Source organism: Leptopilina boulardi, unplaced genomic scaffold, assembly GCF_019393585.1.
Source record: "Leptopilina boulardi isolate dan_hultmark-lab unplaced genomic scaffold, ZJU_Lbou_2.1 LbouV2_122, whole genome shotgun sequence".
Lineage (NCBI taxonomy): Eukaryota > Metazoa > Arthropoda > Insecta > Hymenoptera > Figitidae > Leptopilina > Leptopilina boulardi.
In genome coordinates this window covers 3009278-3035132 of record NW_026137666.1, presented here as the reverse complement: position 1 = coordinate 3035132, position 25855 = coordinate 3009278, and the positions used below count along the sequence as shown (strand labels likewise).

At 29.4% G+C, this 25855-nt stretch overlaps 1 protein-coding gene across 1 annotated transcript in view; it reads right to left on the bottom strand.

The window, feature by feature from the left end:
• LOC127287011 (dnaJ homolog subfamily C member 3) overlaps positions 1-25855 on the bottom strand; it is a 104908-nt gene that overhangs the window by 67162 nt on the left and 11891 nt on the right. The window contains exon 3 of the mRNA XM_051313709.1: positions 17003-17202. Within this exon, the coding sequence (XP_051169666.1) occupies positions 17003-17202 (200 nt within the window). The remainder of the gene's footprint in view (positions 1-17002; positions 17203-25855) is intronic.

Below are 25855 nucleotides of genomic sequence, written 5' to 3'. Positions count from 1 at the left end.
CCGCGACCCCAAAAACCCCTGAGTGACGAATTCAAAGCTAATCCAAGTAATTTTTAAAATAGTTCTATTTACGAACAATTGTGAGTCAATTTTTATGCTTGACAACTTAAAAAAACCATTTTTGACAGCTAATTTATTTTGTTGTTGTCAATATCGCTATATCGTCGTAAAGTACAGGGTTCAAGCTTTAATTTGATTCCTGTGCCAAGTCTGTAGCACGTCGGATTTACCCGGTAGAAATTTTCAAAAACTGACAAGAACGTGATTTTTGGGACTTTTACCCCCACTTTTCTCAAACTCCTGACGTTATGAGAGGTTTTCGTTGTTAGATTCAAATTCAACGAGGCGCATGAATATTCCCCAATTGACATTCAAACGAAGCGGATATAACAGAATTGTCATTTAACCAACCTAACATATAACAGAAATGTCAGTTAACCGAACTAACATATCACAGAATTGTCTTTTGACCGACTTTTTTCGGGTCAAATTTCAAAATAGGCCAATTAAAAATTATCATTAAAATTGCGATTGGTTAATTTTGAAAATCGCGCCGAAAAAAGTCGGTCAAATGACAGTTCTGTTACATGTAAGGTCGGTTAAGTGACAATTCTGTTACATGTCAGGTTGGTTAAATGACAATTCCGTTATATGCGTTTCGGTTAAATGTCAATTCAGGAATATTCATGCGCCCCATTCTGTTTACATTTACCCCAAATGACCTTATAGTTAAAAGTAGGATATAATTTTTTCAGTGTTAAAACACCCATTGGATTATTTGTAAATTCTTTATTTTTAGTGAAAAATAAAACTTTTTTTTATCAAAATTATTCCACATGATACAGCTTTCAAACAAAATATGAAGGGTGCTCTGTAAGAAAGAATTAAACGCCAATATTTGATAGGTTAGTTTTGCATGATAATAATGGCCTACACTCTAAATCTGAATCAGTGAAAATTCCACTGAATTCAAATCCGTGGCTCAGTTTTCTTTAATTCACCAGTGGAATTTCACAATCAGTAAAAACCACTGATTCCCAGTGAAATTCCACTGGTGAATTAAAGAAAACTGAGCCACTGATTTGAATTCAGTGGAATTTTTACTGATTCAGATTTAGAGTGTAAGCAGAATAGAAACGTAACCGCAATCGTAATCGCAAACGCAACCGGAAGAATCAGTTAGAGAAGGATAAACATATTGTTTGTCCTTCTCTAACTCATTCTTCTGTTTACGATTACGGTTACATTTCTATTCTTCTCAGGCCTTTAACGTCCTAAATGCTTTATCATCTAATATACTCTAGAAACAGTAAAAAAATCTTGCTTGGACAAAGTTCACGATAATTATAAACAATCTTTTATTCTTATTAATTCCCTATTGAAAAAATACGTGTAGTTACACGTGTAGATTTGGCCACATGTAATTACACGTGTAGTTCATACTTTGAAACTTTTTTAAAATTCCAAGAATTGTTACACGTGAAACTACACGTGTAATAGATAATTTGTTATTCTTCGAAAATTTTACTAATTTTTGCTTCCTCGTGAAGGAAGCTTTGTAGTCCTTTCGTTTATAAAATTTTTCAAAGTGGAGGAAACAAATTTTTTTCTATATAGAAACATGTTATATGAGATCCTGATCAATTGTCAGGATTTGTGTATGTGTGTGTGTGTGTGTGTGGATCCCTTTTTTGTTTAGACGATAACTTTAACAGGTTTTAATGGATTTAGATAAAATTTGGTAGGCTCATTTATAATATTAATATCTCAAATCTGACCAAAGGATTTTAAAAAATACCCAAAAAAAAAATTTTATCGTCTTTTTTCCAAAATTTTTAAATAAAAAAATTTAAAGTTATATATAATATAATCGTATTCCTTACATCAAGAGAAATCGATTGTTATATATAAAGTATAGTTTCAATTTATATTTAAAGAATTAATGAAAGTTAAAAAATCAAAAATTCACATTTTGGCAATAAAATTTTGTGATTTTTTAAATTGAAGTTTATATATGAAATAATTGTATACCTTGCATGAAAACGAATTGATTGGTATATATAAAGTATACATTTAAGGTAAATTTAATAAATTAATGAAAGTTAAAAAATAGAAAATTCACATTTTAGCTGAAAAATTTTGTATTTATTTAAATTCAAGTTTAAATATAAAATAGTTGTGTTCCTTTCATTGAAACTAACCGATATAATTGTAAATAATTATAAATTATATATTATTTTTCTTTAATTTTCAGAAATTTCAGCTAAAATGTAAATTTTTGATGTTTTAACTTCCATTAATTCTTTAAATTTAACTCAAATCTATAGGTACTCAAATGTTTATATTATTATTATATTATTTTTGTATGTTTATTTCAATGTTAATGCTTTCTCCACAAGGAAGCAAATTTTTTTGCTGATTGTAAAGAGGAAGCAAAATGTTCATGTAGTAAACATCTGACATCTAACTTGTTTACTCCTGTAATTACACGTGTATTTGATTCTTTGATACTTCTCGACAATTTTATGACCTTTTTACACGTGTAATTACATGAACAATTCATACTTTGATTTAAATTAAAATTTTCCAATGAAACTCCACGTGTAATTACACGTGTATTTGATACATTGATGGGTGTTTACGAGAAACAAGCCCTATAACGCCTTGAGGCGACAAGAGGTTCTCAACCTAAATTCCATTGCAGGATGCGTATACAATATCAAGACATATAAATCAGCTTTACTTTTATTATTAATTAATGTTCTTAAAATCAACATTGTATTTTATTTATTTATTTAATGTGCAAAATGCTGATCGTTATTGACTGTTTTATATCGGCAATGTTGTTCCTAATTTTTAGATTGGTGTAAATATCATTTTTCAGACAACTATTTTATTATTACAATAATAATTTTCATATTCTTTCAGTCCGTAAACACTTTTGAAGTTAGTTGTTTTTGCTTATGCTTTTTATACTTTTATTTATTATTATTATTTTTAATTTTGCATTACTTTTTTTACATTAAAAAATAATAAAATATATAGGTACTTTTATATTAGAAATTTTATATATTTTTTATATAATATACATATATTTTTTTTGAAATGAAACTTGATTAATGTTATTAATATTTCCTTTCTTGAATGATAAAATAACTGAAACTTTATATATTAATTTATTAATAATGAAATTTTTTATTAAATTGAATTTTAATATTTCACATAGAGCGCGCGCTTTTCCGTCAATCAATAAAAATACTTGTAAGTTAAAGGCAAAATTTTTTTTCCAACCGTAGTTGCTCGTTTAGCTCGATCGGTTAGGTATTGCGTATCGCTGACGAATTATATAAAAAAACACCAGTCATTACGAAATCAGATACGATCAAGAGATATTTGAATGAGGAAATAAAAATCTTACAAAACAAAGACCGGTCTTCGAAGACAATCATTTCTTTTGTAATGTCGAACTGGTAAATTTATTAATAAAAAAATTAAATAATAAAAAATCTTCTGGATTCGACAAAATTCCAAATTTAGCACAAAAAAGTTACCTAACCTTATAATAATTAAACTCACAATCTTATTTAGTAATATGTTAAATAATGGATATTTTCCCAAATCATGGAAGATGGCTAAGGTTATCCCTTTACTAAAAAAGGAGAAGAACCCGTCTAAAATCAGTAGCTATAGACCAATTAGCCTTCTCCCTAACCTGCGAAAATTATTCGAAATCATAATAAATTTACCAATTCAAAAGCATGTCAATGAAAATCAAATTGTACCATCTGAACAATTTGGCTTCAAATATAAAGTATCAACGGTCCACGCAATCACCAAACTGATCTCTGACGCGAGCGAAACACTGGCTAAAAAAGAATTTATGGCGGCGTGTTTGATTGATCTCGAGAAGGCCTTTGACTCCGTCTAGCTGGAGGGATTACTGTTCAAATTGATAAAAAAAAAATTTCCTAATTATCTGATCAAAATAATCTGGTCAATGTTAACGGACAGAAAAATGTTTGTATCTCTTTCTAATAAAGATAATAGCAAGCAATATGAATTGCATAACGGATTACAGCAGGGCGCAGTAAATTCACCATTGCTATTCAACATATATATTTATGAATTGCTTTCTGCATACGATTTAAACAAAGGTCTTGATAAAAGCGCCATCGGCTTTGCCGATGACCTAATCATATATGTAAAAAAAAATGTATGCATGAGGCACAAAGAGAACTACAGGAGTTATTTGTTAATATATGTAAATATTTTGCGACCTGGAGATTGAACTGCAATTTTGATAAATGTGAGACTGTCCTTTTCAGGCCGTTAGTGGATGATTTGAATAACAAATACAAAGAAGTATGGAGAGACTTTAAAGTATATTATAAAATAAACAAATCTATAAATCATAAAAGATTGGATGTGTTCACCCTGCGCCTAACACGAAATCATATCGTGAGGACGCGGAAGGAACATCCTAATCCCCTATTGAGTGACTATACACCGCAGTAAGAAGAGAAACATTCTCATGCGAAAGTGAGAAACTTTTCTCCTCTATGAGTGAGTAGAATCAAGGTTGCCAACCTAGAAGACGTGTTGGTAAGGTAGGTATTTAACTTTTTCTTGAGAAACTATTCAATACCTACCTTACCAACACGTCTCCTAGGTTGGCAACCTTGATTTTACTCACTCATAGAGAAGAAAAGTTTCTCACTTTCGCATGAGAATGTTTCTCTTCTCACTGCGGTGTATAGTCACTCATTGTCGGCTCCCTTCGCGAGGGATGAGGAGACCCTCAAATATCTCGTCTTCAATGGTTACCTCCCCCCCGAGACATTTCCATATTTGGACAGGTACAAATATATTCAAAACAATAACAATATTCCGATAATCTATCACATTCATAGGCATGCGTATGACAGGAGATTACTGTATAATGACGATGACGTACAAAATGACGATATTATAAATTTAAACTCCTCCACGAGCCTGCCTGCGAAGAACAGAATCACAAGTTATAGGACCCTTGCGTACAAGTACAACTGGTTATTGTAATAGTGTGAAATCCGGAAAACGTGTCTTTATTGTATTCCCCCTACACCGCTCTGTGTGAACATGTCTGGGGTGTATGCGTGTATGGATTAAAAGACTGATTGTAGCATACTGAAAACAATAAATTGTATTCTTACTATGAAATGATAGGTACATGGAGACTCATTTAGACCAAATAGTGTTTTTTTGTGTGTGGTTGAACTCTTGTCCTTATTGGTACGACGACTCTCGTATTCTTTTTTATAACTCGGTCTCATATGACTCTTATCTCGCCGATAAAAAAAAACAAACAAAGATGTATTAGAGAATGATTGAAATAATGATTGAAAGCGAGTGGTGACGAGTTATCCCGCTGGGATCGTTTCAACGACAAAGAAAAATATTATTCTAAATTATTGTTATTACGATGTTGGTTTGTTGCATCATATGTAAATATTTTAATGTTGTTTTCCTCAATAAACTTTAAAAAAAAAAAGTTAGGTATTGCGTTTGCGTTTTTCGGACCAGCGTTCGATCCCCAATCCCCCCAAATTAATTTTCAAAATTGACTTCGGTAGGGTAGGCCACTAAAAATTGCTGTGATCAAATGTTCAAGTCTCCAAATTTATGATTGAATTGAATTGATTTTTTTCATTTTTTAAAAATATAATTTTTTAAATTTTGTTTATTAATCAATACTAATTTCAAACATAATAATAATAATTATTATTATTTTTTTCATTATTATTATTATTATTAACATTGTAATTAATTATAATATTAATATTAAAATAATTAATATTATTATGCATATAAAATGTATTTATAGGTTAAATTAATTTTGAGGGAAATTTCCTTGTAATTTCCTAGAAAATTATAAGAAATAACATTCCTGGAAGTATACACTTTAATATTGCAAAACATTTCCAGTGCAATATTACAACAAATTTATATCAGAAACTTCCAGGAAGTTTACTACATGAACTTTAAACAGTGATGACATTTATAATTCGCAGGAAGTTTCCACTGGAAACATGCAAACTTTCCAATGAAAACTTTCTGGAAACTTCTTGAAAAAAGTGGTGCTATGTGGGTACATATATGTGTAATTTGATATATATTTATAAAAACATACATTGTACTCGCGAAGAGTACGCTCCATGAGCGCGTGACTTTTACATTGTACCCCGTTTTTCGATATGTTACCGAAGTTTCCAATTAAAATAATAGTTTCCACAGCATTTCTATATGTATCTACTACAAGAATATGCAGTTTTTAGAAAATCGATTTTCTTGAAAAAAGATGTGGTACTAACCATCTAAAGAAATTTCAAAAATTCTTCTTGTACATTGTTGCACATCACGAAAAGAAAATTAAAAAAAAATGTTTGAGTGTATTTTGTAACTGTAGGTAGCGTCTTTCAAATGGTACCTTATTTGGTGCACTTGATTCCGAACAATTAGTAATATATAAATTCAAACAGAAATCTCCTCATAAAGATTTATTCTAGACTATAAACCTAAAAAACGATTTTTTAAAAGGATTTATTTTTTATTTAGGGGACAGTGGGGAGTTGTGCCTCGTGAAGAGTCGTGCTCCACCTTAATTTTTTATTACTGCAATTAATATGACAAATTTCAACTATTGTCATATTCTTTTCTCGTTAAGGACTAACTTTTTAAGTGGTATCCGTTATCTATGGAAGCAATTTTCGTGTCTTTACCAATAGTGATTTAAAATTTTTTTCTAAAAATTTTTTTTGTCTCTTTATGTTTAGGTCATTTCCACTAATTTTTTCAAAGTGATCACAATGTTGTCCTTCACATCACATTTAACAGTTTTTACATTCTCATCAAAATGAGAAAGTATTACATTTGCCCGATTTTGACCAATCTCTAATTCTTGTGAATCTCCACGTTTCAAGACTTCCTGATGTCAAAAAAATAGGTTTTAAAAAAATGTTTGTCTGTATGTATGTATGTATGTATGTATGTATGTATGTATGTATGTATGTATGTATGTATGTATGTATGTATGTCTGTATGTCTGTAGACAAAAAAGTTGTCTCGACGATAACTTGAGCAAATTTTAATAAATCGACCTCAAAATTGGTTTGCAGTTTAAGTGCACCAAAATCTCGCCTGAGTTCGTTGGGCAGACAATTTCGTCAAAAAACAACTAAATTAATCAAATTTTGAGTTTTTAAAAATTCCTAAAATTCGCATTTTTCAGAAAAAAAATTTTTTCTATTTTTTTTCGAAAATTACGACTAAAAATAAACACTTTTTTCATTTGACAATTTTTAATAGCGATTAAAACAAAAAAGTTATACCACTTTTTTAAAAAAAGACAAAAAATGACAAAAACGGATGAAAAATGGGTAAAATGCAGGGCGAAATTACTTTATTTTGAGAAAATATGAGCAACTATGTATTATCTCTGTTTAAACCACCTTAAATTAACACAAATTACAGTAACTTACTCATAAAATTATAATTTTTTTTTTTTTTTTTTTTTTATAAGTCCAACCATTGTTATCCATTTCCAAACATTGCAATTGTTTTATAAAAAATCCTCTATTCCAAAATAGTTTATATTGCGCTGTTTATACCAGAATTTCTTATGTTTTCGATTACTAACTCGCGGAATCAGAATTTGAGTTCAGATTAAAAAATTTCAAAATGGCGGACCCAATATGTCAGAATAATTTTAAATTGATTTGTTTCGTTTAAAATTTTGTACTCGGGAATTTTTGGGGTCGCTGAATACAAATTTGAGGTAAAATTTAAAAATTTCAAAATTGCAAACCAATATGGAGGAAATTTTAAAATTGATTCGATTCGTTCAAAATTCGGTACTGGTGGTTTTTTGGCGTCTATGAATCCAAATTTTGAATCTGTTAAATCTATCCCTAAATTTGATTCAACGACCCCAAAAACTCCCTAGCACCGCATTTTGAATGAATGGAATCAATTTTAAATTTTTCCATCATATTGGGTAGCCATATTAGGTCCGCTATTTTAGATTTTTTTATATCTGACTTTTTTGGATTCAATGACCCCAAAAACTTTTAATACAATTATATGATATTTCTGTGGAAACTTTTTTTTAGTCCGTTTTGAGCCCACAGCCCACCCCTGTTCCAATATCCTGCAAGTGATCCTAGTGTGATCATGTGTAGAATTCTTAACAGGATTCCTCAGGGAACCTATAAGAATCCTATATAGTAACCTCTAGAAATCCTTTAAGGATTATATACACGGAAAGAAATTTAGTAGCAATATTTGATAAATCTGATAGGAAATTTTAGTATTCTCTTTTTCAAACGCGGAACATTTGGGTTTGATAACGAAAATCGGTATATTTTTACCAATAGTCTTTTTAGTAAATATATTCCAGAAATTGAAATTATTATTTCGTAAATTGATAAATTTATATGAAAATTTGGAAAGATTATTTCGAAATTTGTTAAAACTATACTAAAAATTCGAAGTGGTTCAGTCGTGACAGATGACAACAGAAACACCAACAGATTCTACGCCAAAGTTTTATCTCTTTCTCATCTCGAGGATAGACGAGGATATGAACTTTTAAATGCACACACACATATACACCGCAATGTTTTACATCGATTGGCTTATTTTTATTCCTAACCTATACTAACGATAATACGTATAACATTCGCAGAATAACGCTTCATATACAAATTTACGCTCATGTGAAAAACTGATGTGACCATTCTTATATACTAACCAGACATATTTTTCACCGCTTATGAGAAAGGTGAAATTATATCAAAACATGTTTAAAAATATAAATAAAAATCATTATTTATTGGGAAATAATTAAATATTTTATTATTTTTTGAAGAACAATTTTTTTTACTGATTTATTGTAAAATATTCGAAATTAATTATATAAAAGAAATTCAGGTCTGTATCAAGATAATAGTAAAAAGGGGCTTGTCTAAAGAGCTTAGTCTGTCTTCGTTACCACTCGGTGAGGATCGGGCAATTCCGAACGTTCAACTTCGGCAAATTTCGTCGAATCTCGTTAACTTTGATATTTCTTTTTCAATTTTCATATCAAATATATCAAAATCTGAAATAATTATATCATTTTATACAATTCTAATTACGAAATTTGAAATATTTGGTTAGAAAAATTGATAAAGAGCTTATTAAAATTTGACATTTTTGTGTTTCAATAAAAAGATTTCAGATTTCGTAAATATTATATCAAATTTTCTTTCCAACTATATTAAATATTCTTATTTTAATCTCAATCATTCTTAAAAATAGTATCGAAAATCGTTATCATGCCAAAATGTTCCGCAATTGTAACCAAATATACTAAAAAGTAACACCATAATATCAAATATTGCTACAAACTTTCTTTCCGTGTACAGGAATTTTTAACTAATTGTAAGTATGTTTCAAAATTCAAGACTAAGGTTTTATTACAAGTGTTTAGGAAGTAAACTTCAACTTTGCAGTGGTTTTTTTACATTCTCATCATAATGAGAAGGAATTACATTTGGGCGATTTTGAGTATTCTCTAATTCCAGTGAATCTCGACGTTTTTTTTTATAACTCCAACTGTTGTTTTCCATTTCCAAACATTGCCATTGTTTTCAAAAATTCCTCTATTTTAAAATAGTTTATATTGCGTTGTTTATACCACAATTTCGTATTTTTTCGATTATTTACTTTTGAATTAGTTTAAATTCATTTATTTGTAGATTTTTTAAATTCTCATCATAAGTTAGAAAGTATTCATTTTGGTCGATTTTGACTTTTTTCAAATTTTAGTGAATCTGTACGTTTTGAGACCTCTTGATGCCAAAAAAGTATGTTTTGAAATCCTGTCCGTCTGTTTGTTGTCTGTAGTCTGTCTGTGGACTCATTTTGTCCCCACGATAACTTGAACATATCTTAACGAATCGCTTTGATATTTGGTACACGCTTTCAACATGTAAAAATGAAGCCTGAGTTCGTTGGACAGACTAATCCGCCCAAAAATTCAAAAATTATTCAAATTTTAAATTTTTAAAAAATTCAATTCTTCTTGAAAATTTTAAATTTTTAAAAAATTCAATTCTTCTTGAAAATTTTTTTTTTTTAATTTTCTCTTAAAATACTCCCAAAAGTAAACTTTTTTTTCTTTAACCCTTTTCGATACAGATTAAAACAAAAAAGTTAAAAAAGTTATGTTCTATTACGTTTAAGGTAACAAAAATTTTTAATTTTTTTCGATGTGTTATTTTACTCATTAATTTTTTGCGGCACAGTTTTAACCTATTTTGACACCTTTTCTTTTAGCAACTTTCCTCTCTATAGATTTAAAGTTTTTGAAGCAGTATTCATAAAACATTTTTTCACTATAACGAAAGCATTGTGAAGTTAATATTAAAGTTAATATTAATTAATTAATATTATATTAAGTTAATATTAAAGAATATAAAGTTAATATTATAAAACAAAAATAATAAGTGTAGCAGGCAAAATTATAAAGAATTATAATTTAACTAAGTATAAACATTGCTATTTTTTAAGAGAAAATTCATTTTTCAACAATCTTTTAACAAATTCAAATAAATCTTTCTACTCCTTGGTTTTTTAGTTCGCTCATTACGATTCTGAAGTTAGTTTTTAAATATTCAAAATGCTTGTAAATTGTTTATTTAAAATTTTTCGGTTCTTTTAGTACACTATTTGATATAGCTTCAAATTACCTGTAAAAATTTTATTAATGGGTTAATGCATGCCTACTTTTCCTATTGTATGTTTCTAATTTTCGAGCGTGAAACGCGAGTGTCGTGATGAGAATGTTATCCTTAAAGTCAAAGTACTTTAAGAAAATGAAATTTAATTTATAAAAACCAAAAATTTCACTTATATAAATTGTACAAAAAAATTTTTATGAATAAAAACATGAGGGCAAAACCTCATATAATAAATTTGCTGATTTAAAAATGCATTTACTTTAAAGTTCTTTTTTTTAATGTTTTTAAATTTTCAAATAATTTTTTCTTTTACTCAATTGAAATTAGTTCAAAGCGGAATATCTTATTTTAGTAAATAATTTGATTTGTCGATTTTCGTTAATTACAAAGACCTGGCCAATCAACGGCGCAAAATTAAGGAACTAAGTTTGAACAGCTGCAGTGCCGCTATTCTCTTTTTTTTGCTCGATAAAAAATGTATTCTAATACCTTTAAAACTTACCTATTTGTAGAATTTAATTTAACGCATTTTAATAAAGACTATGAGTTGTTTCTAATAAATTTTTCAAAACAAGTCGATTATATGAAGCTCCCCTTTTAAAATAACTACTTTTGTACTTATTTTAACTCTGTGTGTAATTAATTTTACTCTTTTTAATAAAATTAATAAAAATAATTTCTTTCTTCTTGACATTTTACTTCAAAATTAATTAAATCAACTACAAAGTCTGAAACAACTACAAAATCTCATTCTACCAAATGGATTCTTGGGTCATTCAACTACTTTCTGGTAGTATAATTAATACAATTTTTGAATGTAATTGAAAAATTTTTTAATTACACAGTGTAGTTAAAAAGTAATTAATGCTACTAGGTTTTGAATTGTAATAAACAAACAAAGCGCGTAACGCGATGCTTAAACAATGCGCGCGAAGCGTGTATCAATATCGGACCGCGAAGCGGGACGAACATCCTTCGCGCGCCCCGGGGCGCGCTCAAACTAGCGAGCGAAGCGAGCCCCTACGCGCGAAGCGCGTGATGAGAATGTGGCCGCCCCCGCAGGGGGCTGCCGGATTTTTAATCCTAATATGCACTTTCTATTTTTAATTTGCATTATTTAAGAATAATTATAATGTTTTATGAAATTTAAATATTGTTCTTCAGTGAAATGAGAATTTTTACATCTGTATTCACTGTAATTACATACGTAACAATTCTTAAATTTTCGAAAAAGTTTTAAAGTATCGATTACACGTGTAGTTCCACGTGTAACGAATTCTTGAAATTTCAAAAAAGTTTCAAAATATGAATTACACGTGTAAAAGTTGATAAAATATTCGAGAAATATCAAAGTATCGATTACAGGTGTAGTTCCACGTGTAACAATTCTTGAAATTTCAATAAACATTCAAAGTATGAATTACCCTGGCGGATTGGTTAAAGCGGATTTTGAGCGTTTTCGCTTAGAGTGAAAATTTATCGATAAATTGTTAAAAAAAATTATATAAAAATGAAAAATAAAGGTAAATCAGTGTTTATATATATGATTTTCGGAAAATTGTGACAACCCTGGCGGATTGTATGCGATGCGAATGCTCCACGAAATTCGCGGGAAATTAATGAAACACGAGGTTGAGATTGAAATTATATCTAAACTGTATAAAAAATGATAAAATTGATAGTATAATTATTATAAAATTAATAAGTTTTATGCATTTTAATATGATTTTTGTTAAATAATTATAAAAATTTAATGTATTTATTAATTTCAATCTATTACAGTTTATCATGGCAGCACTCTTTTTTTCTTTTTAAATTTTTTCTGTATTTATTTTTATCAAAAGCAAAACTCTTATTTATTAAACGGAAATATTGGTAAAAAAATGTATTAGGGTCAGTTGGGGTAAATGGGGACAAGAGGTTTTCGAGCTTAACTTACAGTTTGAAAATTAAGTTCAACGTCATTATTTTAACCTCAGATCACCTGCAATAGGTTTTGAGTATTACGAAGCTTTTATGTTGACAATTGGCAGCAAGATAAAAAAAGTTATCGCTCAATGCATAAAAACTTGAAAATCAAACTCAACAGTTTCAGTATTTTGTCTCGCATTTCAAAGAAAACAGACTTCAAAATCATACCAAATTTTTTTCTTATTCCTTATGACTCCTATAACAGAAATTCACTTGAATTTTTGATTTTTGTCAATTTGGTTAATTAATATAAAATTAATAAACAAGCGGTCCCCATTTACACTGAGTTTTCAAATTTTTGGGGTAAATGGGGACAGCTTGTCATTATTAACCAAATTAACAAAAATCAAAAATTCAAGTAAATTTCTGTTAAGGGAGTCATAAGGAATAAGAAAAAAATTTGGTATGATTTTTAAGTCTGTTTTTTTCAAATTCGAGACAAAATACTGAAATAAAAAAAATAAAAAAATTTCAATTGGTTAAACTATTATATATCTACTACAAATTTTTTTCAAGTTTTTTCATCCCTTAATACAGTCATATACTTAAGGAAACTTTTTTCTTAAAACTTTCTTAGAAACTATGCTGTCCCCATTTACCCCAAATTTTATGAAATTTTCTAAATTTTGGGGTAAATGGAGACAGTCAGTGTCATGCGTTTAAAGTTTATCTAAATTTTTTTCTGCCGCATAAAATTAATCCTGGGAACATAAATAACAACTTAAAAAAAATAAACCCGCAAATATTACCTTTTAAAGGAAGAAACTTGAGTAATTTGTGAAAAATAGCGATTTTGTCCCCCAAACTAATTTTTGTCACCCATATTTTTGATAAAAAATATAAATTTTCATCAATATTTTTGATTAAATAATAAATCTTTTTTCACCGATATTTCCATTTAAAATTAATTTTTTTAACAATATTTTTGATAAAGAAATTCACTTTTTTCATCAATATTTTTTATGAAAATATAAATTTTTTGATAAAATATGGTTAGGTGGGGTAAATGGGGACAAAATCGCTATTTTTCACAAATTACGTAAGTTTCTTCCTTTAAAAGGTAATATATGCGGGTATATTTTCTTTTAAGTTGTTATTTATGTTCCCAGGATTAATTTTATGCGGCAGAAAAAAATTTAGATAAACTTTAAACGCATGAAACTGACTGTCTCCATTTACCCCAAAATTTAGAAAATTTCATAAAATTTGGTGTAAATGGGGACAGCAAAATTTTTAAGAAAGTTTTAAGAAAAAAGTTTCTTTAAGTATATTACTGTATTAAGGGATGAAAAAACTGGAAAAAAATTTGGTATGATTTTGAAGTCTGTTTTCTTTGAAATGCGAGACAAAATACTGAAACAGTTTGACTTTGATTTTCAAGTCTTTATGCATTGAGCGATAACTTTTTCATCTTGCTGCCAATTGTCAAGATAAAAGCTTGGCAAAACTCAAAACCTCTTGCAGGTGATCTGAGGTTAAAATATTGACGTTGAACTTAATTTAAAAACTGTAAATTAAGCTCCAAATTTCTTGTCCCCAGTTACCCCAACTGACCCTATTATTTTATGAAAAAAATTATTATTTTTGATAAAACAATTTTTTTTCATGAATATTTCCTTTAAAAAATAATGTTTTTCAGACATATTTTTGAAAAAATAATTCATTTTTTCCAACAATATTTTTGATAAAAAAATAAATTTCTCACCATTAAGATTGTTTAAATAATAAATTTTTTTTACCAATATTTCCGTTTAAATTTAATATCTGTAACCTTTTTTTGATAAAAAAATTAATTTCATTCACCCATACTTTTTTAATTAAAAAAATTAATTTTTTTCAGACATATTTTTGTAAATAATATTTTAAAAGACGCTTTTTTCAATTAGAAATTAATAATTTCTCTTTTTCTTTTTCTAGGTCTTATATTATTAATATTTAATATTATATTATTGTATAGGCATTTATTGCCCTTAAATAATTTTGTAATTATGGGCTACAATTTTCTTTAAGTAAAAAAAAAAAATAAATAAAACAATAATTTTTTTCATCAATATTTTCTTTAAAAATTAATCTTTCTTTAACCATATTTTTCAAAAAATTTTTGATAAAAAATTGTTTTTTTACCAATATTTTTGATATATTATTAATTTTTTTGATAAAATGGTACATTTTTTCCACCATTATTTCCGTATAAAATTAATTTTTTTCAACTTTTTTTTTAATAAAAAATTCATTTTTTCACCAATATTTTTTATTAAAATATTAATTTTTTTGATAAAATAATATATTTATTTACCAATATTTCTGTTTAATAAATAAGAGTTTTGCTTTTGATAAGAAAAATACAGAAAAAATTTTAAAAGAAAAAAAGAGTGCTGCCATCTATACCTGCTAAAAAGCGTGTCTCTATTGATTTCATTGACAAATTTTGATAATTAACTGTGATAGATTGAAATTAATAAATACATTAAATTTGTATAATTATTTAACAGTAATCATATTTATATGCATAAAATTTATTGACTTTAATAATTATACTATCAATTTCATCATTTTTTATACATTTTAGACAGAATTTCAATTTCAACCACGTGTTGCATGAATTTTCTTTAAATTTCGTGGAGCATTCGCATCGATCGCATACAATCCGCCAGGGTTATCACAATTTTTCCAAAAATCATATATATATATATATATATATATACTAGGGGGCTACGCCCCCTGCGCGCATCGCGCGCCAACCCCATCCCCCCTCCTCTCTTCCCCTCCCCCCACCCCAAATTTAAAGGTTAAGATCGTTTCAAAACTCTGAATATAGCCGTAAGTCCCCCCTCCCTTTTCTTCTACCCCCTTCTCTTGACTTGCGGCTATATTCAGAGTCTTGGAACAGCGGCGGCAGCGGCTTCGCGCGCCAACCCCCATCCCCCCTCCTCTCTTCCCCTCCCCCCACCCTAAATTTAAAGGTTAAGATCGTTTCAAGACTCTGAATATAGCCGCAAGTCCCCCCCTCCCTTCTCTCCTACCCCCCTTCTCTTGACTTGCGGCTATATTCAGAGTCTTGGAACAGCGGCGGCGGCGACGTTGGCGGCGATATCTTTTTGTAATATAGGTAGATAAACACTAATTTACTTTTATTTTTCATTTTTATATCATTTTTTAACAATTTATCGATAAATTTTCATTGATTAATTAATATCAATACCCAGGTGCGAATTTCGGTCGGCCGCCAGAGATGGTTGCTTGGCCCATGGTCGGCCCAACTAGGGCTGCACGAGAGTCGGTCGCCCAAGTTGGACCGACAATGGTAAATATTGTCACCCAAAGGTGGTCCGACTATGGTTCCCATAGTTGGGCCGACTGTGGGGGATAATGGTCGGCATGACTTGGGCAGCCACAGTTGGACCAACCTTGGTCGCCCTAGTTTGGCCGACTATGGGATAGTCGGTTGACATGACTTGTGATTTAGCAATCACAGTTGGGATATACTTTAAACAAAATGGTGATTAATAAAACTGTGGCAGCCAAAATATTAAGAAACCCACTTCTTAATGGTCGGCTCAAGTCGGGCCGACGGTCGGCTAAATTTCTTTAAAGATGCAACTTATGAGACTTATTTTTCCTTAGACTCTCATTTAAGCGTAGGGTAATGGATAGCGTGTTAGATTTCGGTGCGTTAGGTTGCGGGTTCGATTCTTGCGAACGATAAATATTTTTAAAATGTATGTATGTGTGTATAAGATTGCGTTTAGTGTTTTTGTATGATGAATTTAGAATAATTACTAATATATGTTATTCGTATAACAAATTCTTATATTTTATTTTTTATTGATCGCCCAACCTTTGGCAGCCACAGTTGGGCCGACAATCTTTACCATAGTGGGCTCAACTATGGCTGCCGACCGTCGTCTCCCATGGTTGGCCCAACTAGGGCAGCCACAGTTGGCCCGACTTGGGTACCCATAGTTGGGGCAACCAAGTCGACCCTAGGTCGGTTGACGTTATCAATTCACTAGTTGTCCTGTCCTCTGGCTGCCCAAGGTGGGCCGACCGCCAACTCGCACCTGGGTAGTTAATTTTTAGCTCCAAAAGTGTAAGTGCTGTTTTGGCGGATACAGCTTTCTTACAGCGCATCCTTCATATTATATTTATCAATAAATATAATATTACAAATTTTAGAGTCATAAAACAAAATGTTTTCTAATCACCCCTAACTTACCCTAAGCCTTAAAAATTAAAATTATTTTAAAACTTAATAAAATAAAAATACTTACCACGTTTGCAAAGTCTAATTCTGCTTTATCAAATAAGGCTTGCTTCAATAAAATATTACCATGCTGCAATCTCGCAACGATAAAATCAGGTTTAAGTTCTAAAAGTATTTCAAAATCAAGTAAAGCAAATTTAGCTTTCCCTAATGCTAAGTGTACAGTTCCTCGTTTAAAATATGTTAAGTAATTGTTCGGATCACTATCTGTAAAAAAAAATCATATTCATATATATTCCAAAGTGACAAATATTTATTATTAGCGTAGAAAATAAATTCAGTGTTTTTATCTATTCCGGTGTCAAAAATCAGTTTCGTCTGGTTTACATGTCAAAAAATACAATAAAAATTCATTTTTTTAGGTTTTATATTTTTTTATACTAGGAAAAAATTCTATTGTCAAGCATAGATGCATAATAATTATATACTTTCGACAAACAAAGTAAAATTAAAAGTTTCAAGATGGCAGACATAATATAGTGTCAAATCCATTGTAAAATTGAAAATTTTTGTCAATATTGTTCAAATATTTGGTGAAAAAATGAAAAAAAATTAAAGGTAGCATATTTTTAATATATCGCTGTAAGCCTTTCAAGAACCAAATTTTTTCTTAAAAAAAAACATAATCTTTAATTTTTAAACAAATTTTTGGTCTCAAAACCAAAGTTCAGATATTAAAATTTATTATACTAAATTAAAAATATTGGTCGAATATTTAATTTAAAAATCAAGGAACTTATGAATGAGATGTTTAAAATATTAAAAAATGCACACAAATACTTTAACAAATTGTATATTCCAATTGTTTTGAATAGGGGCTGTCCATAAACCACGTAGTTAGTTTAAGGGAAGGGGGGTTCAGTGAAATTCTACGGTAAACTATGAAGGGGAGGGGGGGGGGTTTCCAACTATGACTACGTAGTTTTATTTATTCTTAAAATTTTTAATTTCAAAATGTTAATAACTCTGAATAAAATAACAGTAGGATATTCGCTAATATGTCAAAAGATGCGTCTTAAAAAACTCTACAAAACTAGAGATAAATATCTATTGGTGTCAATACATTTTTTTAAGTTATGGGCAAAAAACAATTTTTCAAAAATTTTAAAATGCAATAAAATAATAGTTAATCTTTATTAATATTGCTCAAAGTACTCTCATTATTTGTCCGCCAGAGAGACTGACAATTTAAAAAAAATTATTTCTTTAGTTCTAATAGTATTCGAGATATTTAAGAAAATGTAGCGTATACACACACAAGCGAACGACATTTTTTAAAAATGTGATTTTTGTATTTCTGAGATCGAAACACATAAGGATACATCAAAAAATCAAGTTCGAAAAAATAAGTTCGTCAATCATTAAAAGACTAGTCTATCACTTTGAGACGGGACACTTTTTCCGTAGAATTTTAGTTAACTTTCTTTAATAACTTAAAAATATCGTTGAAATATTGAAAACGAATCATCGAATTTTTAGAATCTACACTGTTAAAAAGGGAGTTGAATTTCAATTCCCTAGGGGATGCTATAAAAGTCCCACCCTTTTGGAGTTAATGCTTTACGAGTTAATTTTATGCCTAGGGAATTAGTTTTAAGGAGTTAATTTAATTTATTTAATTTAATACTCAAAATATGGAAAGTCAAATACAAAATTCCAGGCAAAATGAAGGAGAACAGATTGTTTTTGGTGATAAGTTTCTTATATGGAACATCCCGGAGAATCCATCCTCCCCACTTTTTCCACCGAATTCACTGTCGTCTTTCATTGTTCTGATGGAAAGCTTGAATCAATCCCTCAATATTGATAAACTCAATCCCATAGCTGTAGCCGATTTGGTACATAGTGTCGTTAAAGGAAAGAAACTAACCAACAGAAGTGGCATCAATAGTGTCAAGATTACTTGCAAGAGTTTGAAATACGCTAATGCGTTGCTTGGTTCTCCAAAAGTTACTGAGAATAAATACAGGGTTTGCATCCAAAAATGAAACCAGGAAGGTCTTGAAGAGTATCAACTTTAACAATCATATATTCTCAATAAGATTGAATTGACTTATCTAGGTTTAACACTGCCATCGATAATTCAGCTTACTTAGTTTGCTCTCTAAATCTGAATAAGTGAAATTTCACTTAAAATGTGTCAAAAGTCTTCCACGTAGAAAAATAAGTGTATATGCACTTTTAAATAAGTGGTTTTCACTCAAAAATAAGTGAAGTTTCACTTATTTTTAAGTGCATATACACTTATTTTTCTACGTGGAAGACTTTTGACACATTTTAAGTGAAATTTCACTTATTCAGATTTAGAGAGTGAATTCCCTGTTGTCCCGATTGTTTCTCGCCTGGTTCGTTGTTTTAAATGCCAGAGGTATAGACATGTGGAAACTCAAGGTAGAGCAAGATACTTTCGCTGTGAATTTTGTCTTGAATCTCATGAATCCAAGGAATGTCATAACAAATTTAGATCGACTATTTGTAAAGGCCCTCATTCTGCTGCCTCGGTTGAGTGTCCGAAATATATTAAAGAAAAGAAAATAATGCAGATTCGCCTAGATCATGGTATAGGTTATCAGGAGCCGGAAGCTAAATATAACGAACAGTTATCGGAAACTGAATCGGATATGCAAGGAACAAACAATTAGATATTGTAATTACCCTTTCAACACTGAATCTTCTCATCCTATAGATTTATCGATTAATTCGAGTAGTTCACATGATTCTTTTCAAGAAAAAGAGGAAGATCAGTCTCAATTTTCAGATCTCGATAACACTTAAATAGAAAATGAAAATATTAGAGGTTGCACGCGTTCAAGGTCAAGTGATAAACTAACTCATAATATATTATTGCATCAACCCAGATTTGTCCCTCCTGGATACAGTGGTTCCTTTGTAAAACCCATAGTTAGTGACCAGTCGAATTCTCAGTTTAACTTTCCAAATTTTCAGATGGATTAAGCCTGGTGCTACTAGCTCCTCCCTTGATGAATTAAATGAAGTTACAAGAAAGCGATTAGAAGATAAAACTCCAACTGCATAAGTCAATAGCAGGATTCATCTCAAATCTTAAATCTAATAAATTAAAATATCTACAAATTTTATAAAAGAAAAAACTAAATGGATTAGAAATTGACTGAATATGATGAGAACAAAAACGTAATGCTCTTGTTAAAAAAATTTGTCTTTGCTCGATTATTATTTAGGATAAATTTAATGTCGTTACTATTGTGGTTATCCTTACTATTATTTGAAATATAATAAATATTTAAAATAAATTTAATTTAATTTGAAGTAGATGGAAGATACAAAAAAAACTTACAATAATAATAATAATAATAATAACAAATAAATAAATAATTTATACTGGTCTAAACTGACTGACTTGCAGGGATAAAAAGTCGCTCTATACTAGAGAAGTAATACTGGTTATTTGTTGAGACTCATATGCAGGCGTAAATTTGGTAGGGGGACAGTTTTCCCAATCCGTATTTCCCAATAAGTTTTTTTCCCAATGGATTTTTTTCCCAATAAATATTTTTCCCAATGGTCATATTTTCCAAAATTTTTTTTTTCCCAATGGGCAGTTTTCCCAATTATATTTTGTTTGGAGTGAAAAAACAATTTATATTGATGTACGTAACTAACTTCAATGTAATATAGCAAATAAATCATTTGTTATTCATAACCATTTAAATTCATTTGACATTTGGTATTTCAAAATTTCAAGTAAAAAAATTCCCTGTAAATTTTAAGTAAAAAAATGGCTGAATCAAATTTGGAATTAATTCAGACTAATAAAAGTTTCATATTAAACATCAACGGATTTTTATATTACAAACATTCGTCAAATAATAAACTAAATCGAACTTATTGGAATTGTAAACGAAAAGGTGAATGTTGTGCTCGAGCAACAACATCGGGCGACTCAGAAAATTTAAGTCTTATTAAGGGACCTGTAGAATCGCCATCATATTAAATTCTAAATTCTTGTCGAAATTTAAAATCGTCAGTATTAAATAAATTACGAACAACTGTTTTTGGCATAAATTTTATAATATTTTGAATGTAGTAATAATAAATTATTTATTTCACCCTTATTCTTTCCTTTATCAACACGCACTTTTTTTGGAAAAAAAACCATTGTGAAAAACGACTTATTATTGGGAAAATGGTTATTGGGAAAAACGTCCAGTGGGAAAAAAATGTCATTGGGAAAACTCTCTACCAATCGTAAATTTATAATACATGGCGCGAACTTGGTCAGTATTTTCCGTAAAAGTCAGTAATTATCTTTCGATTGCCATAAAAAAAGTTTAAAAATATTAATAAACAAATTATCTGCACTTATTTGAAAAAAAGCTATCTCCCCTCCCCTTTGAGCTAGATTGATGATTTTTTTTTAAATTTTCAGAAAAATAACAGGAATCGAATAGCATTTATGCCAATGTCTCAAATAAAAAATTCGCTAAGATAGAGTCAATTGTTTATAGTGAAAAAATCTATCGTTTTTTAACCGTCATTTTCGGGCATTAAATTTTTTTTTTAATTCTGCGGCACTCGTTATCGATAATATAGGTCCTTAAGAGTAAAATGACACCTTAAAATTAATTTTTTTTAGGGTCCCGGAATCTTACATCAGAAATAAAAAAAATAGTTTATTAATTAACAATTGGATTGTTCAAAAACTATCAATCCAATCGGGCTCAAATTTTGTACACTTATTAAGGGTCCTGAATGTAACATTTTTACCGAGTTTAAGACCGATTCATTAAAAATTAAACGAATTATTTAAACATTAAAAAACGATTTTTTAAATGGTTTTAATTCGATAATTCGTAAACAAATGACTGAAAAATATCGTTCGACCAGTCATTTTATCCGTCTTTCCAAGCTCTACAACTTTTATTTGAAGCTTTTTTTCATAAAAATTCACTGGAAGCAACAATCCTCAAAAAAATCTCAAAAAGTTGGTTTTTTGCAATTTTAAAGATTTATGACAATTAAATCTCATGGGGAAAAGTGGTGAAAATGTCATAGTGTTATTATAAATCATATTTACTAACAAATGATTTATTGTTTAAACAGGCGAATTAATTGGCACAAAAATGGTCTTTTTCTTACAGCGGGCCTGGACTACATCGCATTGTGACCAAAAGGTTGTCCAAAAAACGTCTTTTATATTGATATTTATGCTCCAAATTTTGTTATTCTTTTTTTATTCGATAAAGTAAAGTTTTTTTATTAAAACACCTTAGCTAATAAAGATCCGACTTTTTTTTCCTTTTTAGATTTGTAATGCGGTAATATGCACACGTTTTTAAAAGGCACGTCAAATGCCGCTATTCCTTTCTCATGCAAACATGCATGTACACCTAACCTATAAATTGTCGACACATAACATTGATTACTCACTGTCATCATAACAAAACTTTAAAAAGTTTTTAATATAATTTAAATATAAGCAACAAAAATATGGGAAATACCAAAAGAAGGCCAAAGAAAGCAGTAAATTCTAGATCGAAAAAAGATATTTCTACAAAAATCATCGCGGCATTTGGCACACGGCATTTGGGTCATAAAGGTTTTGGCATCGCGGTAATGTATGCACTTGCATTAACTTTTAAAATGCATTTTATTTAATAAAATATACCATTAATGACATTATTAATTTTTTATTAACACAAAGTATACTCAATGATCAATTTAAAAAAAAATTACACAAATATCTTGTAAAATGTGTTTTTATTTTTTTTATCAAACTCTGGTATTCATCAAAATCGCGGTAACACCCACATTTACCCTACAGACAAAATCTTTACCAGCAGACGAAAATCTTGCGGAAACCATTTCGTCTGATTTTTTTAACATTATTATTCGATAATATTGCACGTTTTTTTTGACATGGCCCCCTTTGACTCCCTGTATTTCCGAAAGGGGGCATTTGCTCATTTTGAAATTTTGCAGGGATTATTGCGTCATCATATTATGTTACCATTAGACATAAAGAAAGTTTCAAAATTCGAGGTACGAAAAAGGGGCATTTTTTGCATGGGGCTTGCCCAGGCTCTTTCGGGAAAAAGAGTAGGTCCTGGAAGTACCACTTCCACAAAAAAAGTTTGTATATATGCCCACATTTAGGGCTCAATCAGGGCTAATTTAGTACCACATGTAAAAATTTAGGGCCCTTTACCTATTTAAAATAACCTTTGGTACTGCTAGCTTGACGTCAAGCTGGAAGTACCACACTACAGAACCTAAATATTTTTCAAAATTTCTTCCATAGGAATTTAGGGCTCTCAACTGGGACTATTTAAAATTTTCAAAAACCACCCCTACGTACAAAAAACATTCCCAATTATTTAAACTCGATTTAATCAAACAATAATCATATAGGAATTAAGAGCTAAATTAGGGTTCTTCAATAGCACTAAATTCACTTTTTAAAAGTGCATCCCAACCACCCCAGCCAAGTAACTGATAGATACTCAACCACAAAAACTACCCTCAACTAGTTAGAACTCAATGTTTTCAAAAACCAACACATATGCATTTAAGGTTAATTTAGGGCTCTAAAATATAATTAAATTGGTTATTCAAAAATGATACACCAACTTCCAAAACTACCGTGGAGTAGTTCAAACTTAATTTTAAAAAAACAAATATTTAGGAATTTAGGGCTCTTAAATGGAACTACATTGGGTGTTCAAAAATGATGCACCAACTTTCAAAAACTACCGCGGAGTAGTTCAAACATAATTTTTTAAAGAAACAAATACTTAGGAACTTAGGGCTAATTTAGGGCTCTTAAATAGCACTAAATTAAATGTTCAAAAATGATCCATTAATTCCAAAATTTTCCTCCAATTTCAAAAGGATCGAAACAAAAGGACTATTCTAGAGCATTCCTCTTATATCCAGAACATTCTTTTTAAAATAAAAATAATACTCTTAGAATTTAGAATAATCTTCTATGTTTAAGAATATTCCTCTAAATTCTTAGAGGATTTCCCATAGAAAATCGCTCATGCGCAAAGATGATTGCGTCATATCATTTACGTCGTGTCATAAATCGCATATCTTGCGTGAAAAAGTTTTAGTTTCTGTGTGAAAAAAGAGGGATAAATCAAAATGGATAATAATCTTTCAAATATCTTGATAGAGTTGCAACTTACACAATACGTGCCTATTTTTGAAGGTATAAGAAATTTTTAAAAGTAATTTTTAAGAAAATTTAAATAATTTTGAGGTTATGCTATTTAAAATTTTATTTTATTACGATTTTTATTTATTTTAATTTTATTTAAAATTTATTTAAAATAAACTTTCAAATTTAAAGAATTATATGTTTTGCGCATAAAAATATTATTAAAAATAGATTTAGTTGATTTATTCAAAAAAATTAAAATCAATTTCAATTTATTTATACTCAAATAGATGTAAATCATGTAATAATAGATTTTATTCCTTTTAATTTTATAGATTATATCTATGACATACAAACTAGATGATTGCATTTTTATTATTTCAGACTTCTTTTTTAAGAAGATATTTTCCTCTTAAAATAAGAGTATCCTCTTAAATTAAGAGGAATAATTTGACATAGAGGCCAATCCTCTTAAACCTAGAGGACATCCTTTTGCAGCATATACTAGAAGAAAATATGCATTGAAATAAGAGGAATCCTCTTGAAACAAAAGAATTTTTTTTCGGTGAACAAGTACTTAGAAAAATTAAATGTTCAAAAATGATCCACTAATTCCAAAACTATCCCTGAGTAGATTATAAACTCATTTTTTTCAAAAAACAAGTACTTAGAAATTTAGGGCTATTTTAGGGCTCTTAAATAGCACTGAATAAAATTGATCAAAAATGATCCACTAGTTTTAAAACTATCCCTTAAAAAAATTAAGTTTAACCCATTAACGCCCAAAAACTGAAAATTCTTTGTACACATTCAGGTTACGTTATTTTAAATAAATCGGTCAACATTTTCTACGAGAGGTACATTTCCTATAGGTCTTGAGTGTGCTCTTTCCGATTCCGGTATCAAAAATTAATTTCGTCTAAGCCGAAATTAAATATGGCGGTTTAAATATCAAAAAACACAAAAAAAGTTTCATTTTTTTCAGTTTGACATTTTTTTTCAATCGGAAAAAATGTAAGAATAAAATTAAATTGTCAACCATAGGTGCATAAAAGTTGTGTACTTTCGAGAAACGTAAAGTAGAATAAAAAATTTCAAGATGGCGGACCAAATATGGCGTCAAAATCATTGTAAAATGTGAAAATTTTGTGCAATATTGGTCAAATTGACAAAATGTAACTGGATTTGCCTGAATTTTGTTACTCGGGGGTTTTTGGGGTCGCTGATTAAGAATCTGAAGTCGGTTTTCAAAAATGCAAAATGGCCGATCCAATATGGCGGATGAAATTTTAAAAATGCATTCAATTGGTCTGAATTTTCATACTCGGAGGTTTTCGGGGTTGCAGATTACGAATTTGAACTTCTTTTTTAAAAATTCAAAATGGCGGATCCAATATGGCGGATGAAAAATTTTTAAAATGCATTCATTTGGTTTGAATTTTCATACTCGGGGGTTTTCCGGGTTGCTGATTACGAATTTGAACTTCATTTTTAAAAATTAAAAATGGCGGATCCAATATGGCGGATGAAAATTTTAAAAATGCATTCATTTGGTCTGAATTTTCATACTCGAAGGTTTTCGGGATTGCTGATTTCGAATTTGAACTTCATTTTTAAAAATTCTAAATGGCGGATCAAATATGGCGGACTAAAAAAAACAATTCATCGTATTTACATGAAATCAGTTACTCGGGGGTTTTTGGGGTCGCTGATTAATAA